Source organism: Apodemus sylvaticus, chromosome 3 (genome assembly GCF_947179515.1).
Source record: "Apodemus sylvaticus chromosome 3, mApoSyl1.1, whole genome shotgun sequence".
In the NCBI taxonomy this organism is placed as follows: domain Eukaryota; kingdom Metazoa; phylum Chordata; class Mammalia; order Rodentia; family Muridae; genus Apodemus; species Apodemus sylvaticus.
Window position 1 is genome coordinate 131,428,481 of NC_067474.1, and position 19,533 is coordinate 131,448,013.

The window sequence follows — 19,533 nt, forward strand, 5'->3', positions numbered from 1 at the left end:
CTTATCAGGTACTTCTATTATGAACCATACAGTAGCAAAATTATAGTTACTAAGTAGCAACAAAAATAATATTCTGTTTGGGGTGGGTGGTCACCACAACCGTTAACTGTATTAAAGGGTCACAACATTAGAAAGGTTGAAAACCACTGGCCTAGGCTCCCAGGCAGCCTGAGCCTTTAATTTCTCTAATATGAAGTCTAACTGCATTGATTTGTTTTTCAGCCTTACTGTTATGCTTTGGATTGAAATAAATACTTAAAAAACAAGTCCCTAATATTAGTGGATGTCTTTTCCAAGGATGTCTTCCTTGGGACATAAGGGTAGTTGACAACTGTCTGTTTTCCTGCCCACTGACCCCTGAGTGTGCTCAGGAGTAGTCAGCAGTGGTGGTTCCTGTATTGCAATTCCAAGCTTTCTCTGCCTTGGCTTTGATGATTCTAGAAGGATCTTGTCTAGAATGAGGGTTCTGGGGTAGGCACGCCCCTGGAGCGGATTGTTGGGGCCCTGTGTGGGTAGAACTCCCTTTTGTCTCTGTAGTGCAGGGTTTTTTCAACATGCTAATTTTACTTGGAAGATTTTGCTTTTATTTATTTTTTTATTATTTCCTATTTGTCTCTTCCAGATGTTTTCAGGGCAGTTTTTTGTGTGTGTGGGTGTTGTAAACTAATTCCATTCATGTTTTAAAAATTTATGAAAGCGCTAATAAAAATGTCAAAGTGGTAAAAATGTTAGCTTTTCCTCTGCTTTGATTAAATTTTGCAAACTGTTTTTGAATATTAAAAAGCAATATATTTTTTTATTCTCTCCCCTTGGTTTCCCTTTTCTCTCTGGCGTGCGTGCTCTCTCCTGCCCTCTCCCCTCCCTGGTGCATCCCTCCCTTTCCAGGAACGATGTATGAGGCGTGCTGCACAGCCAGCGTTCTGCAAGCCTGTTTGCACACCAGGACCTTGGTGCTGTGCATCTCTATTAAATAACGGAGACAAATTAATCTTAGAGACACCAAACAAATTGTCACTCCTCCTCCTTCTCTTCCATTACCTTCCAGCGGATTGGGAAGGGCTTGCTAAGCGGTTGGGCGGGTAGGGGCAGGCAAAGGGGAGTGTGCAGTGCTTGAAGAGAGAGGTGGGAGGCACTGGCCTCCATTAACTTGTGTTCTGTGTTCTTGTCTCTGATATCCCCTTTGGCCTTATTTTGGGAGTTTGTTACCTTTTTTTTTCTCACAAAGACTAATGAAGCCTCCCCCCCCCCCACCTTCCTCCACCATCCCACTCCACCACTGCCAGTGTTTAAGATTCATACAAGGAAGTCTGTGCTGAGTGATGACTGCTTGCTTACCTGGAGATCCAGACATTTCAGGACAGCAGTCTTGGCAAGGGATAGAAAGGCCTTTCTTTGTCTTAGAGAATCATCTGAATGGGCCTCTGTGAGGGACACAAAGTATACCACTGTCTTCCTTCCCTAAAATCATGGGGAGGCTTTAGCAGTGTGAGCAGTGGGATTATAAATGCTGACTATCACCTCTTCTATCTAGCCTTGGGTTTGAGCTGGCAGAAGGAATGAGTCACAAACACTCATTCTTTCTTGGCTTTGCCTAGTTATTTGAAATGGTTGATCAAAATAACTTACCTTCTCTTCTGTCTCTTTGGCATTCTAGGAAATCATTGAGTTCCCCATCCTGAAGTTAAATGGCCGGACCATGGAAATTGAGTCTACCTTTCACATGTATGTCCAGCCTGTAGTCCACCCACAACTTACCCCCTTCTGTACAGAGGTAAGAGCTGCTGGGAGAGGAGCTTTGGGATTGTTGCTTTATGAAGTCTCTTAGGGAAAGCTAGGTCCAATCAGTGGTTAAGGCAAGAGCTCAGCAATGGCTATTCACTTGACTTTGGTCTATGACTGCTTGTGTATCTGTCTCCAGGGACAGCATTGATACAGTTTGCCCCAGATTCCCCAACATGTCCCCTTCCTTCTTGTTCTCAGTATTCCTGTCAACTGGACACTTGGAATCAATCTAGGAGTAGTATGGGACTTCTGGGACTCAGGTTCTTTCCAGTTCCATTTTCAGTAGGACCTGTTTTGCAGCAGTGAGGATTTCAGCTGCTTGGAAGGAATTGTTATGTTCAGGTTTTCTTAGCTTCCTGAGATGTAAAGCATGACTTTCCCACCAAGGACAGAGAAGATAGGCTGGCCAAGGCTGAGTGTCCTTATCTAAGTTTGTACAGTACTTGGTTACCTTGTCTGCAGATTAACACTGACCCCATTTTACAGAGCTGAGATTTTGATAATTGCTGGAGGTTTAGAAGAGGTATCATCAGGGTGGAGGGAGTGCAGCTCCTGAGAGGGCTAACTCTCAGAATGGTGCAGAGACACAGTCTGTGTACCCTGCCAGGCATTCTGTAGAATCACTATTCAGGCACGCATGGCAGCAGAGGTGACAGAGAACATTAATTTGGAGCTGAGATATATTGAGCCTTTGTGCCTTCATACAAAGACCTCCTTTCTACACATAAGTGAAAATAGGGGAAAGAAGTACTTGAGGAAGCCTGGACAGTTGTTGTGGAAGAGGCTGGGGAAGGGCCTGCAGGTTGCAATGGGTGTTTCAGTGGGCCCTGAGGCTGACTAGCCCAGATATGGGGTCTCCAGGGCTGCTCCTGAATTCAGAGCCAATGTTTGCCAACTGACCCAGCTTGGCTTTTTATGGCAGGTACCCACCTGCCCAGCTAGCCTTTCACTCCATTTCCCCCTTGCTCCTGGGAATTGCCTTTCCCACTAGAGGGAGGGGTTAATTTGCTTTTTGCCCTCGTTTGGAGAGTAACTAGTGGAAGGTTACACTAGCTACCACCTAAGACCCCCATCAGCCTGGAAGCTGTGCCACACCCTCTTTCCATTTCGGTACTGTTCAGACCACCCTGCTTAGCTCTGCTTTGGGGAACAAATGACTGGTGTGGCACTATGAGGCCACACTGCCTGGTGTGATCCTGAGACCCAGATCTTGAAGTAGTTGCTGCCTATTCAGGAACGGGAAGTGCTGCTGGGCTGGCCTTAGGTAAGAGTAGGTGCTCTGGGGTGGCGCCCATTCTCCAGAGTGGGGATGGGAGGGGCCCAGAAAGCATCCTTTTCTTCTTGACAGTTTTACCCAAAAACATCCATAATGGGAGGGCAAGGGGGGGGGTCCTGTGTTGGGATCCTGTCTGCACATGTGTTGAAGACAAAGATGTGGTTGTGAGGCAGTGGGCTGCTATATCAACACTCCAAACCCCTGGCCCCTGCTCTGTCCCCACTGCTGCAGTGAGCCCTGCGCTCTGTCCCCACTGCTGCAGTGAGCCCTGCGCTCTGTCCCTACTGCTGCAGTGAGCCCTGCGCTCTGTCCCCACTGCTGCAGTGAATCCTGTGCTCTGTCCCCACTGCTGCAGTGAACCCTGTGCTTTCTTATGCTCCAGTCCTGCATAGGTTTGCAGCCTTCCTTGGTACACAGTCTGCATTAGGCTTACCCCAAGTCACATTGATCCGATAGCTCCTACTTTGATTATTTATCTGTTTTGCTACTCTATAATGAGTACTTGGAGTGCTAAACTAGGCCTGGTCTAGTTTTGCCTCTCTTTCTATGAGGATCTAGTTCCATATTCGGTCCATAAATGGGAACTGTGGCCAAGGAGGTAAGCTACTATACTGTTGACTTGGCCTTTTATTTTTTAAGCAAAAAAACATAAACAAAAACAAAAAGCCCAGAAAACAAACAAAATTTCTCTCTGTTTGGGAGGGAATGCACACATGCTGTGATGCATGTTGACCAGAGGGCAGCTTATAGGAGTTGGTTCTCCTCGCTGTACCTGTCATGGTTTGAACTCAGGTTCTCAGGCTTGATGGTAAATGCCCTTATTGGATGAGCCACCTTGGTGGCCTCTGACTTGTCATTTTGAGTGAGTCAAATCTCTTTGGAAAACCATACATTACCTCAGTGTTGCCCTGACTCCATCCCAGCTGTAACTAGAACTTGAAAAGAAGTATAGATACAGGGGGAAGCCTCATCCATCCTGGAATAGCCAGTTTTAGGAAAGCAGTGGGATTAACCTACCCAGAGACATCTTAATAAATGTGTGAGCAGTGGTCTCAACACCTTGAGCTTGGACCCAAGTGGCTCTTCTAGCAGAGTCTGTTTCTCAAGTGCACAGAGATTCTTAAGAACCCTACTATGGTCAGGTGCAGTGCATGTGCCTATAATCTCAATACTCTTTAGTCAGAAACAGGAGGATGAGGGGTTCATTGCTAGTCTGGACTACATGAGGCTGTCTCAGGTAAATAGCTCAGCATGATGACCCTTGCCTGTAATCTCTATACCCAGGAGGCTGGGAGTTGAAGGCCATTCTAGATTAACCCAGTGAGTTCAAGGCTGTAATACCAAGGCCCGGGGCTATGTAATAACTGTCTCAAAAAACTATAAATCAAAAAACCGCTCAAACAAAACCTCTAACCATATATATGTATAATGTTGGACTGCAGAGAGAAGGCTTTGGCCTGAACAGGTCTGTAGTCCCACACAAATGCTCGTGCTGTTTTGTGAGAAGGGTCTCAGCCTCTTGAGGCATTGCCTCAGTTCATTGACACTCATCCTGAGCCAAGTTCTGTAGAGACAGGGGCATGGAAGTTCCTGTACTGTGACTTCTAGAGTCTGTCCCAGCCTATAAGCTTGGGCTTCAACAGCTAGGCTGCTGTGGTCCCTGGCCATGCATAGTCTTTTGTTGTTGCCATGAAAGAAAGAAAAAAAAAAAAACCAGAAATACCCATTTCGCTAAATGCTAGTAAAGGGCTTTGTCTTGCACCTGTACTTATAAAGGGTGAGATTTATTGGCCTCTTTGTGTGAGGAGAAAGAGTGGGCCTGATTATCAGATTGCACACCAGAGACAAGTGCTTATGTAATCAACAAACTGTCTTGGTGTCAGAATACGATTGTGTTGGAGATAAACTGTGAAAGGAGACTGGCTGGCCGCTGACATGCTGTTGGCACTGAGTTTCCTGGCCACTCTCTGGAGTTGCTACTGTTTCCAATGAAGCCAGCTCATCCCTGGACAAAGCCCTCATATAGGTAGGGGGCATTGGGAATCAGCAGTGCTATCAGTTAGGTCAAAAGTCCCTTCCTGTGGTTTCTGATTCTGGAGAAGTGGAAGTTAATCTGTAATTCCTCAGTGAAAGGAATCGGAGAGCACACATTAGTTCTTTCTCCCACCTCTCCTATCTTAAGTGGTTAAGGCCTCTGAGCCCTGTTTAGCCTGTGAGCCTGGTTCTCAGCTTAACAAATACTTGGCTTTTGCTCTAGTACCTTTCATTGTGAGGCTATGAAAGCCTTTTGCAAACATATATTAATCTAAGTGGGATGGGCTTAAAACTACTACACCATGAAGGATTTAAGTTAGGCCTAAGAGAACTTCCCAGTTAATTTTTTACAGTAGTCTCTCTCCATCATTTATAGCTTGGCTATGTATGAAATACAGGGACTAACTTTCTCAGTTTTAGTCCCCTTCAAACAGTGTACACTGGCAGAGCTGGTAAGAGGTGGCTTATTCTTTAGGTAATAAGTCTATTCCCTTCAAGTACTCCCTCAGTTCCTTAAGGCTAGAAGGCTTCCCACAGAAGGCAGTGCTTAGTTGAACTACTGTGTAAGCCTTTGTCTCTGAGGTTGACTTCAGTCCTCCAGGAACTCAGTGATGAGCCACACTGGCTGGCCACCCTGGAAATGCTTGCCCTCTACGAAGCATGGAGAGCACAGGTGACTGCCATGCCGGGCCTGTGTTGTCTGGTTGCTGAGCTGGAGCCCCAGTCTCAGCCCTAGTGTGGGGAGGGTGGGCCTGCCCCACAGTGAGGAGCACTACAGCCTTCCAGCAGGATACTTGGGGTGGCACCTGGTTGTCTTTTTAGGTGATGTGAATTTTCTTTATAATTAATTAATTACTTTTTGTGGTGCTAAAGTTTGAACTGAAGGACTTGAGTGTGCTTGGTCAGTGACGTGCTACTAAATTACAGGTGTAATGGTCTTACCTATTTCAATTTTCCCAGGGCCTAGGGTACAGCTGTGCTGACTTGAGTCCTGGTGAGAGGAAGGAAAGCCCTTACTCTGTGCCTTTGTCTGTACATGTAAGACTTTGGAAGCTCTTCAGTGTTGGGCTTTATGGAATTACCCAGGTTGGGAGCCAGAGAAGCAGGCCTAGGCCTTGCCTTAGGACTCATACTAGATGCAAACTGATGCTTGGACCCTAGAGCTTTCCAAGAAGTAGCACTGGATGTGGGCCTTTCCCACCACAGCCCTGACCCTTACCATCCCTCTATCCTGGAAGAATTTAGCAGGAGGGAATGAGACTGATATGGACAGCTATAGTCTGGCTGTCAGTCTGTCTTCTGGAAGGTGGACCTGGAGTTGAGAATGAAAGTCTACTTCTGATAATTGGTCCCTATATGCTTGACAGAAAATCCAGGGCACCTGCCTGCCTGCTCTGGGTGAGGTTCTGGGCGCTAGCTGGGTTGGACATAGAGCACTGTGGTGAAGAGGGCAGTTCCACAAGCAGGGCTTTAATGTGCCTATGCAGGTTCCTGCTTCTCTGGCACATAGTAGGTGCTAGGAGAATGAACAAGACGAATGCTCTGTCCTCAAATTAAAACCTCCCTCCCATGCAGGGTGCCTCACCCTCCCTCTACATGGTATGTAGCAGGAAACCAGTCTTTTCTTCTCTTTGACTCAGGCCCTCCCTCTGCTGGGCAGTTCTTTGGTCTCCCAAGCAAGGAAAGGGTGTGGAGGTGCCAGCCGGGTGGGCATGCTGTGGGTTAAAGCCTTGCAAAAGAACAGTGTAGTTAATCTTTCTAATTTATTTTCCTTTTAGACCATGGGAAGTCTGTAGGCAGCAGCTGTTACCCAATTAAAATACAGATTAATATAAAAACAGTTTCTGGAATATAAAATAGAGTGGCTGTGTCCTTACACTTCCTTAAAATACCACCTAATAATGACTTGATGAACTACAGAAACCCACCTAGAGGAACTCAGCATTCTTAAAATGAAAATTTCTTCCCTAAAAGGTGTGTATTACCATTCCATGTAAGTCACTATGAGAAAATAACCTTCCCTTTTAGAGCCGGCACTCTCTGTGGGTTAGGTGTTTGGTATTCATTAAATGTAATTATAGTTTAATTGGAGTTTTAAATCCCTTCCCCCACTTCAACAAAAAAAGTTGTTTCTAAGCCAGCCAACATACTCTTTGTTAGAATAGCCAGGACGTGAGATCACAGTGATATCAAACTTAGTGTCCGAGATATGATAGCATTGTGATTTCTAGCTAGTGTCTGGAACATGATGGCATTATGATACCTAGCTAGTGTCTAGGACAGGGCCTCAGGATTTAGACTGATAGAAACTCCGCACCTACTCTGTGCTTGAGGGATACATTTACTTGAGAAATAACAAAGCAAAAAAAACAACTTGCTTAAGGCTAGGCATCCTGGGCAGAACCTATGTTCGTGAGCCAGTTTCTAGGCCAAAGTCTATACATTAGGCCTTTCCTCCCCATTGCTCACAGGTGGCCTTCTAGCTTGGCTGGGCAGTGTGGAGGACTGAGGTGTCTAGATTTCTGAGTCTTGTCCTGTGTTACCCAGTTAATAGAAAAACAGTTTCTGGAATATAAAATAAGTGGCTATGTTCTTACATTTCCTTAAAAGTATAAATGGGGAAGTCCTGGATGGACAGAGGCTCAGAGAAAGGGAAGGACTCAGAGCCAAGTGTGCCTCGCTGGAGTATGTGCTCACCAGGCTGCATGGAAGCTGTGTGGTGCTGGGGTCTAATGTGCCTTAAGACTCATTTGTGAGACCTATTGAACCCGTTGAATACAAAAAACACGTAAAATTAAAAGAAAAAAGTCGCCCAAATAAAAGTTGAAACATGCACGGAGCCTGCCTTGTTTTTAGCCTGTGTGTGGGCCCATTTCAGACAAGGCTACTGCTGGGAATATCTCACAGCATCTATCATCACACGATTCCTAGGCTCCTGGGCTGCCTCTGAGCTTGAAGCATTGAGGCCCCAGCCCTCATGTTGGAGGAGGAATTGAAGGGACAGAATGGACTGTTTTTCCCTTGTGCCTTGGTTTTCTACCCAAAGACTGTTTTTTCTTTCTTTACAGCTCACCGGGATCATTCAAGCCATGGTGGATGGCCAGCCAAGCCTGCAGCAAGTGCTGGAGGTAGGTTGAATGACCTTTAATTCCTGACCTCTGACCTCTTCCTGCTCCCTTTCTTTCCCTCCCCTCCTGAGAATGTTGCCGTATAATTTGACTACGATTATGGCTTGATTAGAATAACATTTGCTGTCACGTCAGTGACATGCTGTTGAGAGTATTGAACCATTGATCTGTCATCTCCAGCTGTTCCCGTCAGGGTTACTGACAAGATGTCCAAGTGCTGCCAGGAGTCAGGCAGAGCCCCTAAACCCCTCCTCACCTGGCCTGTGGCCTTGTGTTGGCTGCAGCCAAGGCCTGTGCTGGGTGGGCTGGGCAGAGGAGCTGCTGTGCAGCCTTACAGGATTAGCCCCTGGGACTCGAGGTGTTTTTGTTTAGCTTTGGTGTTGGCTTCCTGTGGCATGTGAGTACTTCATTAACTCACCCAGAACTCCCCATCGATGGCTTTTGTTTGCTGTCAGCTCCTCCAGGAGCTGCAGTCGGCCGCCTGCCCCACTGCTGCTTGCCGCTGGATGCGATGTGTCTGTCGGGTGCAGAGGCTACACTGGGTAATGATTCCTAATCAGAATAATTACAACAATTGCCTATGTGAGGGAAATCAAATTAAAGACTTTAGAACTCTTGGCAGAGACCACACTTCTTGGATATTCTCCTCAGGGAACTGGGAAAGGTTAAGGCGCTGCTTCCTGTGCTCCAGCTAGAGGGAATAAGGACGAGGCTCAGCTTGGCCTCAGCCTACCGTCCCTTTACCCCTCCAGCCTCAGGGTTTTCTAAGAAGGGTGTGCTGCTCTGTGGAGGAGGGCAGACAGGAACAAGCCTGTGGATTTCATTAGGTGCTTTATTTGTTTTTAAGCCTCATAAATCCAAAACTTGGACTATATCAGTGTTCAGGAGGAATATCAAGGGCACAATTGCATGGCAGGTGGACAGCGAAAACGTAGAGGTATGGCATCAAAAGGGAGACACCTCCCCTTAGCTATGAAGCCTGAACATCCTGGACACACCTGCCTGGAGAAGGTCTGAGAGGCAGGCTTAGCTACCTTGGTGGGAGTGGGTACTGTCGTCTCTGGAGTGTAGAGGTCTAGGCATGTCAGCTCAGTTTTGGACATGGTGAGGGTGCTTGCAGTAAATGGCAGAAGGTAAAGGTAAGGTAGCTTCTCTTTGCCTCCTTGACCTACTGCCCTTTTGAGAGGTTGTCCATTGCTAGGACTGAGGGACTTGCTCCTTACCAGCAGTAGCCCCAAACAGCCTTGCCTTAAAGGAAGATAGAGGGTAGATAGCATTTCCCAGAAATGTCTATTGCTAGGTCCTGGCAGCTCCAAAACAGGGTTATTAAAGTAATGGTCAGAGTTGAGGGGAGATGTGGTGTTCACAAGACACTTTTCTGACAAGGTCAGGCTGGCCCTGGAATGGGGTGCTTAGAATGTTCTGAATATTATCCACTTCTGGTATTTTGTAGGTGAGGGGGAAGATTTCCAGCATCAATTTGAGTAGAGTTTATAGAGGACAAGCACATCATACCTACCCTGTTAGTCCTGAGTCAGATACAGAAGTAAAATCTTGTCCCAACCAAGGCAGCTAGCAAGATGCTTGCCTGATTTATTTATGCTGGGTAGAGCCCAGGCTGTTAGTTATAGGAAGGACTGCTGGCAGATCAGAGCTGTCTTGTAGTTCCTATTGACCTTTCTTATTTAGGTAGAACAGGGAGATCAGGCCTGTGTGCCTGGGCAGGCTCACAGTGACAGATGCTCACTAAGTTTCTGCCACATGGTAGAGTGTTAGGTACCTCTTGGGGCAAAGCCATGGCCATGCTGGCTGAGTCCTGTTCTGTTCTGTTCTCCCCTTTCCCACTGTGAGTTGGGGTGTTGGGATGATACCATGTGGCACACTTACTTGAGCATATAGAGTCAACCAGGTTATATGGATTTAGGAAGCTCTGGGTTGATTTTATCTTTTCTCTTCAATGAAATTTATCTTTTCTTTTAGATGACCTTGGGTAAAAGATGTGACAGTGTGTGACCGCACATGTGTACACATGTGCATAAAGGATTAAGCTAGAGAGCTGAAGGAGGCAGATCATTCAGCAGCAGAATACCCAGCCTCCCTGCTTAGGAGGTTCTTTGGCTGGGGATGAGTCTTAGGTTCAGACTATGAAAGAAGGTTTAGAGACAGTGTGGTCTACCAGTATGTGCCAGGGAGCAGTGCTTACATTCTGGTTACTGGCCTGCTAAAGAATTAGAGGAGGTTCTTGGTCTTATTACTGGATGCCTCCAGCACCTCAGAAGTGCCAGGGAGCTAGTTATCCCTGCTGGATGGGCATTCTTTCTTAGGGCCCACATGTGCCCTCCATTACTACCCATCACACAGCCCCTCTGCAGTCTGCTCTAATTAGACCGCCATTGCAGTTTTCTGCAGGTAGGCTTTGTTTTCACTAAACTTGCATCTGTTAATGTTTTCAGTCATCGAGTATCTATTGTTTTGAGTCAGGGTCTGCTGTATAGCTTAGGCTAGTTTTGAACTTTCTATTAACTTTCTATGTAGCTCAGACTGGCCTCAAACTTGTGATTCTCAGTTTCCCAGCTTCCCAACTGCTGGAATTGCAGGTGTGTACTAGCATGCCCGACAACGCGTTTGTACTGAATAAAACACTGGAACAGAACATGGACTGAAGCGGAACTCCTGCTCTCTCACTGTCTGCTAAGGAAGGCAGGTTTTAACTGACTGTCCCTTGAACAGCCGCCACCGTGCCAGTGCTCGTGTCAGGAGTGTTGTTCCCTCTTCCTCCTGCAGTCCAGGCACTTCTTTACCACTGTTTCTCCTCTCAGCTCTTGTCTATTTGGGGTGTGGGGGGGCATTTGATACATTATCACATTTAATTTTCAGAACAGCTCAGTAAAGATTGTCATCCTACCTGGTTGTACAGATGAAAGAAACTGAGGTTCAGTGGTGTTTAATGACTTTGAAATGACTTTGTCAGCAACATAGCCAGGATAAGGAAGAGCCAAGGATTGGAACAGGGTGTGTCTTACTTTTAATTCTGTGTTTCTAACTACTGTACGATAGAGACTTAAAAAATAATCCTCCTCTGCCAGTGGAAGCCATGGTATGATTGGCTGCACTCCTCCCCTGTGCCTGGGATCTTCTGAGAAGGAGGCAGTGCTTCATGAGTTCTTTATGAGAATTCTCTCTTTAGATACTGATGTCTGTGTTTGTATTCCACTCTAAGTGCAAACAGTCAGACCCAGCTGGAGGCATGAAGGGAAGGACTAGGGGTGCTTGGGAATGGGTTCTTTCGCTGGGTAGTACTTGAGCTCAGTCCTCCAAATGTTCTGTTGAGTGGGAGTCCTTGAGCTGTTTTGTAAAGCTTGAGCAACTGGATCAAGCAGCATGCCTCCCTGCTAGGAGGGCCTCTAGCCTGTCAGTGGGACCTCCTTTGAAGGGAAATGGGTTTTTTCGTCACTTGATGAAGAAGTCAGTTCATAAGCACAGTTAGTAAGCACTTACTGTAAACATAAAGAAGCACAGGTGTGAGCAAAGCTACAGGTAGGGTCCTGTCTCAGCCTTCTTCTGCCCTGGTCTTAGGGTCCAGGACTGCCTGTGTCTGCATTGGACCATGCCTTTGTGTGACAGCCAAGGAAAGAGACAGTTAAGTCACAGAAGGGTGTTTGAATTGCCTGTTGGGATCATGGGCAGGCTGTCACACACAGCCGGGTAGAGGAGCTTCCTCTCCCACCACACTCAGGCTGTGGTATCTCCCCGAAGGGGTCATCCTTCAAGACCCTCTGTGGCCAAGGCTGAGCATACGGAGTGAAGCAGAGCATGCCTGGGCGAGATGACCCTTCCTCACACGCTGGTCACAAGCTGCTTAGCTGTGTGTCACTGCTGCGCTGTTCTTGGGCTCAGGGAAAAGGACTGATCTCATTTGCTCCTGTGTACTTTCAGAGGGTCGATGAGTGGATGGCAAAGGAAGGCCTCTTAGATCCAAACGTCAAGTCAATCTTTGTCACCTGCGGAGACTGGGACTTGAAAGTCATGTGAGTATCACTTCAGGGATGGCCTAAGGGACCATGCCTGGCCTTTTAGGGCTTAAGCATTCCAGCCTGCTGGGCAGCGGGGGTCCCTGGGTCTTTGAGGCCACTGGGGGTAGAGGAAAGCTGTGAGCTGAGGCTTCTGGGTGACCCTGAAACAGGGCAGGGACAAGTTAGGGGCCCTGCTAGCACTGCTGTTGTTAGCCCTTCCTGTCTTTGACAAGTCTCGCTGCTCACAGAAGCTCTTCTGATTGCTGGCCTGTTTCTGACCCGGAAGGAAGACATTAAAAGAGGGTCTTGAAGGAAAAAACCTATTAAACAGAGTACATTGTATATATTCAAAGTTCTCTAAGAGCTTCACTAATCCTGTGAAGTAGGTATTATTTCTGTTTTATAACTAATGAAATTAAGGCACAGAGAAGTTAAGTAAATTTCCCAGGACCACACAGCCAGGATTCAGACTCAGCAGTTGGCTCCAGGGTCCTTTCTCTTGCCTGTTACTAAGTTACCCTGTTATCTGGCATGTTAAGACCCTGGTTATCAGCTGAGAGCCTGATGTCTGATGAGAGAGGGCTCCTTCTGGGAAGTCGCCCAAGTCACCCTCCTCCTCCCCCATCCTTTGTCCCCACTGCTGCTTCTCCTTTGTCTTCTGATCCTGTCTGGTTGTGGAAGGCAGAACAGGTCCCTTTGCTGGGTTGACACTTGTGCTGCTCGTCTGTCCTCATGGGTACCTGGCTTCACACAGCCCCCAGGGACTAAGGGGGGTGGGGCGCTGTTTGCTGAGGAGTGATGGGATCAATACCACTGTGTTCTTTGTAACTGAAGCAGCAGCAAGCATTCTTTCTCTCCCCCTCCTCTCTCACTTTTCTCTCTTCTCTCTCCCCTCTCCCCCATTTTGTATGTGTGTGAGTGCGTGCACGTGCCCATTGTGCATGTGTGCACATAGAAGGTGAGTGTTGGTGACGATGAGGTATAGACTACAGTGACTATTGCTTTCAAATCAGGTTATATCTTCTCACCAGGGTCTCTTGTCCCTTGTATGTTTTTTAGACCCTGGTCATTGAGGTGAGCTTAGATCTCCAGTTGGGTGTCAGGCCTGCTGTTGGACTTCAGCTCTGTGGGGGAGCCAGGAAGAATAATCTGCAGAACACATGGGCACACAGCACTCACGTGCTCCATGTGATATCCGTGTTACAGATAGCTGCACACCTCTAGACCAGAGGGTCTCTGTGCTCCCACATGACTGGGTTGGGTCTGGAAGTCTGGAAGCAGATGCAAATTAGAAGCATCAGTGGCAAAGGTGAGAGGGCAAGGGTATCCCTTTCTTTGAGACAGGGCCTTGTGTATTACTAACCCAGGCTGGCCTTGACTCAGTGTGTGACGACTACTGATCCTGCTTCTACCTTTCAAGTGCTGGGGTTATAGGTGTGTTCCATCATACCTGGTGTATGTGGTGCTGGCGATTGAACCCAGGGCTTTGTGCGTGCTAGGCAAGCACCTTACCAATTGAGCTGCATCTCTAGTCTAGGAAGGCTGTTCTCATTGTGTTTCCTACGGAGCTTTGAAACTTAGAGAGTCTTATGTGGGGGCTTTGCAGCCCAGGAGAAACATTCCCAAGTGAAAGATGCTTTGACCTGGTCCAGGGCCCAGCTCCTCCAGGTAGCCTCTCCCAGACCCCTGCCCTTCCAGTACATTCCTCACTGGTGTCTTCGTTCTCCTAGTGCTGGTGCTTCTGAGCCTTCTGCTGCCACTTGTGAATTGTGTGCCTGTGCATGCACATCAGGTTCTCTGGGTTCCTGAGATAGAGGGGCAGCTTTAGAGGGTGCTGTACTCGTTGGTCAAGCCTCTTCTGGCCTCTGCTGCACTGCCATCTGTGTCTTCATGAGAAACAGTGCCCAGATTAGGTTGTAGAAGTGTGTACTAACCACTGTCTCTGGTAGGAGGCAGTGTCTCCCTTTTATAAATAGCAAACAAAACAAAGTAGAATACTTTGGGTCTCACAGAAATAAAGAATAAACTAAACAGAAAGGAATTGTAACACTTCATAGTTTTCAATGATTTTAGTTTGATGAGGAAGTCAGGCTCTGGAGAAAGGTATGCTGGAGGCAGCTGCTGCTAGGTAACAGGGGAGGGGAGGAGGGCCTTTGACTGCCTTTAAGAAGCAGGACTGCACATAACTGCTGGGAAAGCTCTTAATTAAATGTGTAACAAAATAAAAGCAGCCAGAGAGAGAAGGGAAGTAGTGCGGCGTGACTGTGCACTGCTCACTGGTGTTCTGGAACCTCGGGAGCGGCTGTCAGTGGCTCTCAGCCGAGCCCCGTACTGTGCGCCTGCCTGGCAGAGCCGCTGCTGTGGCTGACAAGGGGGCGTTAAACCGACACTCATAACTTGTTAGTATATGGCTGGCTTTGTATTCTGACATGCATTTCCAGAGTTAACTAAGTCTAAGGAATTCAGCAAATGCTCTCATTTCACACTCCCGTTTCTGGAGCCCTGCTCCGTCTCCTTGCTGTTGTGCCTCCAGCCCCTAAGCTCTTCACATCATGCTTGCTGGAAAAGGCCTGATTAGTGCAGCACTGAGAAATGGGAACTGAAGTGGCAGGAGAAATCTGCTCTTGTCGTGACAAAATCGTTTTGTGTCCATTTTCTTCAGAGGTGGATGAGTTGATACTCCAGATTTGTAGGGCTTGAGGCTGTAGTCCCAGGTACTATTAGTAAGGTGAGTTTTAGTTTAGTGGGCATGGATTTAATTTTCTCCTCCTCCTCCTCCACCTCCTCCTTTTGTTGTTGTTGTTGGTGGTTTGAGTCAGGGTTTCTCTGTGTAGCCCAGGATGTCCAGGAACTCACTCTGTAGACCAGGCTAGCCTTGATCTTAGAGCTCCACCTGCTTCTACCTCCCGAGTCCTAAAATTAAAGGTTTGCGCCACCACTACCACCACTCTGTATTATTCGTCTATACTTTTTATAGAAAAGATACTTAATAAGGTTTAGTTGATTTAGTTCCCTGTTACTCCCCGACTGTCCTTTTGTTCATCTTATCTCTTGTCCCTTGGCATTCCCCAAGGGAATTCTTGTTCTCCTGCTTGGCCAGTTGGGGAGAGTGCATCCTTGGTGTGGAGGCAGGTAGTGATGTAGACAGTGAGGACTGAGGCCCTCACAGATGGCCATTTGAAAAATTTGAGCTCTAGCCTGCGGTCTGTAGCTCCAGGCTTACCCACTGAAGAGCGTGTGTCTGAGAAGTATACTAGTTGCTTCCCAGGTGAGCTTTTGTTCTAAGAAGATGGATAAAGGCAAAAGCAAGATGGGGGGGGGGGGAGGGCGGGCGGGCAGGCTGACTGGAGGGAGGCACAGGCCCTCAGTGCAATTTGCAAAGAGGCCCTTATTGGATAATTGAGCACTATTCTGAGTAAGAGAGAGGCTGGGGCCTGCTCAGAGTTGGTTCAGGGGACCCTCATGCTACAGGTAAGGGCAGGGCTGGCACTGGTCTTTAGTTGGCTACATGACTTCTGAGGTGTACATGCTATACCCTGTGTTTACACTTTGTACGGGTAGACCTAGAACACTGGAGGTTTACGAAGCTCTGGAGATTAGAATGGCTTTGCTCCCTGTACTCTTGCTCACTGCTGCTGTATGGAGTGTGCACTGGGCTGTAGTCAAGTTGAAGAGTAAGACTGCAGGTACTTGAAGTGATGCGATGCGATGAGAGACCCGCATGAGAGCACTGAGCCGTGGGTCAGGCTAGGTCTTCTAGGCTCATCCAGTAAAGCCAGTCGCATCATCCTGAGATAGTCTTTTTAACTTTGTGTCTTCTGATTCTTTGGCTCCTCCCCCTTAGTCACTTTTGCAGTTCATTCTTTCCTTAGTTTTTCCTAAGTCTTGGTTATTTTTGTTTCTGAGACAGACTTTATGTATATATATCTGGCTATCCTAGAGCTTGTTATGCGGACTAGGCTGGTCTTGAACTCACAGAGATCTCTGCCTCCAGAGTGTTGGGATTAGACGAACACTCCACAGTGTTGGTGTTTCTAAAATACTAGTGTTGCTTTGATCCCTGCCCTATCTTTCATTTTTCCTTCATTCTAGTCTTTTTTCCCAAGAGAAATTACAAGTAACATGATCCTGCCAGAGACAAGAGCTGCTCTAAAACCAGGCTTTGTACCAGATGCCTTCCTCTCTCTGCACCCTCCTGAAGTGCCTGGTGCCATCACTCAGCTGCCTTGTCAGGAAACTGAGAACCACCCTTGGTCTAGCCACAACCAGTTAATCTCGAAATCCTATTGACCACTCTAACCAGAGGTTTCTCAAGGTGATCTGTTCTAAGCTCTGACTCCAGTCACATCACACCTCTGCCTCATCCTGTCAAGGAACCCTTATCCTCAAGTGGTCTATACTGTTGGGACCATTGAGGCTCTTGCTTACTTCCCTCAGGACTGTGAACCCTCCCTCCCACCTCCATGTTCCTGGAGCTTGTTTACTTATTTCTTCATGGGATTTTATTGCAGCTTGTCTGCAATAAAATAAACTGTTTCTTTCGCTAGATTGTGAACACTATTGTAATCCCCAGACAAAGCTTGATGTGTAGTAGTTGTTTAGTAAATATTTAGAATCTTGGGATGGTGGTATTACGGACTATCCTACGACCTCACGTTTGTCAAGTACACAATTGGTCACTGAACTGTGCTAACAAGCCACATAGGCTAGTAGTTTGTTGAACAAAGGACAGCTGAGTGGCCCTGGAGAATTTCTACACTGTTGTGCTGCTTTTAGTTCAAGATAGAGTCTCAGTGTTGTAGCCCAGGCTGGTCTTGACATTACTGTCGTAACTCAGCCTCTGAAGTGCCGGAATTCCAGGTCTGTGCCACTCCACCTGGCTCCTCGGGTCAGTTAGAAGAAGCCATAGCCAGTACCATTTTGGACACCTGAGTCTCATGTTTCTGTCTGGAAGCACAAAGGATTTCATCATGACCTGAGCTTATGAGCCTTACCCCTTGCCCAAGAGAGTGCCAGTTAACCCCCAGCTCTGAGCTGCATCACCATTGATTAGCAGCCTGCTGGGGCAACAGGCTGGAGTAAGAACTCCCTGCCAGTCCTGACTTGTCTCATTCCCTCTTACTTTTATCTGTCACTGCAAGCACTTGGGTTTCCCTCCCGAACTAATTAAGTTTGCATGTGTTTAGACACATTGCCAAATAGGGCTTAGCAAAGCGGAACTGAGTTACATCTCTTTCTAAGTAGGGAAGCATTATGAACACTCCCTTCGTGGACCAGAGAGAAGCATGGCTGACGGGCACTGAGTGTGTGTGTGCAGATGATGGACACCTGCCCTGGCTCTCCTAGGGTTATGGCAGGCCTGCAAAGCAGCATTGGAATTAGCTCACAGGTTCACATGAAGGCCCTCTGTCCGGCACACTTAGTGAAGTGGCATTTTATGGACTTATAGTGGAAAGAACTTGAGTTTCGAAGTGTGCTGTTTCTCTGTACAAGCAGAACTGAAAGTCGAGTTTACTGGGATTTTTGTAAGCAGTGGACAGGGCTGTATGTTGTGCAGCCTCAGTCACCTCGGTTCTAGATCCTACCAGGTAAAAGCAAGCGGAGTACAGTGTGGTCTTCTTGTTAAGAGTGTAACAATTCTGTAAACAGCAACAGCTCAAAGCCCAAGTGCTTCCCTTTTGCCTAGAGGCACAGTTCCCCCCTGCCCCACACAGTCTTCTGTGACCCTAAGAGATGGTGTCTGAGAGATGTGGAAGGAAGGAGAATAGAGCTGCTGGCCAGTAAACTGACTCAGTAGGCAGGAGATAGATGCTTGCTAAGAACAGAGCTGACCAGAGTCTTTCCACACTGGAACAGGGGCTCAGCCCAGTAGATCACCATAGTGAAGAGACAGCGGTCCGCATGTTTTTGTGACAAATTCGTGCCTGCCTTTTTCTAGTGCCAGCTGGTCTAATGTCTGAGATGCCCTGTTGTACAATATCCCTGGGTCCTCTCCAGACAACAGTCAAGAAGCCATGTTACAGACTCTTTCTGAAGTAAGGGATTTGTGTATTGCTTACCACAAAAGTCAGAAGAGGCAACTGGAAGCAGTAGGGTAGAGCCTCCATCCTTTACATAGGGGCTAGTGCACCCCAGTCTTGACAGAGCTCGTGATGGGAAAGATTGTTGAGAATCAGCGCGGGCTCGCAAGCACATGAGATGTGCGGGGGCAGGGAGAGGATGTCCCAGAGATTGTATAGGAATTCTGGACCTTCAAGTTAGAGTCTAAGCTCAGAGTCTAGAGAGAACGGCAGCCAGACCTCCTGCCCTCCCTTCAGTTTCCCTAGAGCACTCTAGTCATCGGAGGTGCATTGGGTTAGCCCCAAGAAGGCAGCTTGAGTTGATGGGGTCATGTTTCAGCTGCAGCTAATCCAAGTCACTCGATATAAATCTCTCTGCTGCCTCTTCCTCCCTCCCATCGCCAACCCACAGACAGGAAAATGAATCCCGGCCCTCACCCTGAATACATCATGGCAGGCTTGCCTCTAATGAGAGAGGGCCATTCATTGTGGGGTGAAGCTCCCTGCAGAGCCTGGGATGCCATTAATTAAAGAAGAGCCACCTGAAGCCAGTCGTGCGGTGCAGCCTGCTACGCTCAGATGGAGTGGTTGTGGGGTAGCCTCGTTAGCCTGACAGCTTCTTGGGCTGAGAGTTCTTGGGCTTGGAGGAGTGAGAAGTGCTTCCCCCCACCCCACCCCCACTCCTATGAGCTCAGACATCCCTGGAACTGGCCTACTCAGAAACATCTGAAGGCTCCTCCTGTGGGTCTTGGACCTAGAACCAGCATTAAAGGGATTATCTCTTTCTGAATGCAGCCTTAACTGCTCCTGGTTCCCAGCCTTTGCTCCTTTTGCACTCTTCATGAGGTCCTAGAGCTGCAGGTTAACAGACCCCTTACCATGCCACCGTCCCTTGCTACCTTTCACTGGGGCAGTACTCCACCTTGGAAGGATTTCATGGGTGGAGGGGCCCTGGAAGAGAAGCTCTGTTGTCTGTCAACTTTTCCTGCCCCTTTCTGGGTACTTCTGGCTTAGGTGACAGTGAAACTCCATTGACAGCCTCATTGTCTCACCCTTGGGAAGGTGTGGAAGGTTTAACTCACTGTGGTGATGATAGAACCCCTGAATGGAAGTTTTGCCCAGCAAAAGCAGATTAAAGATAAGATGTTGAAAGCGGGAGTAGCCTCTTTGGTCTGCTGCAGAACTGGTTCTTCTGAAAGGTGGTCTAGAAGCAAGTGTTACTGCCTAGAGTCTAGCCCTAG

The 19,533-nt window shown here is 47.6% G+C and overlaps 1 protein-coding gene across 8 annotated transcripts in view; it reads left to right on the forward strand.

Moving 5' to 3' along the window:
• Eri3 (ERI1 exoribonuclease family member 3) overlaps positions 1-19,533 on the forward strand; it is a 124,859-nt gene that overhangs the window by 31,244 nt on the left and 74,082 nt on the right. For all 8 annotated transcript variants that reach the window (XM_052177137.1, XM_052177138.1, XM_052177140.1 and 5 more), the window contains 3 exons: positions 1,655-1,771; positions 8,161-8,220; positions 12,157-12,248. In XM_052177137.1, the coding sequence (XP_052033097.1) occupies positions 1,655-1,771; positions 8,161-8,220; positions 12,157-12,248 (269 nt within the window). The remainder of the gene's footprint in view (positions 1-1,654; positions 1,772-8,160; positions 8,221-12,156; positions 12,249-19,533) is intronic.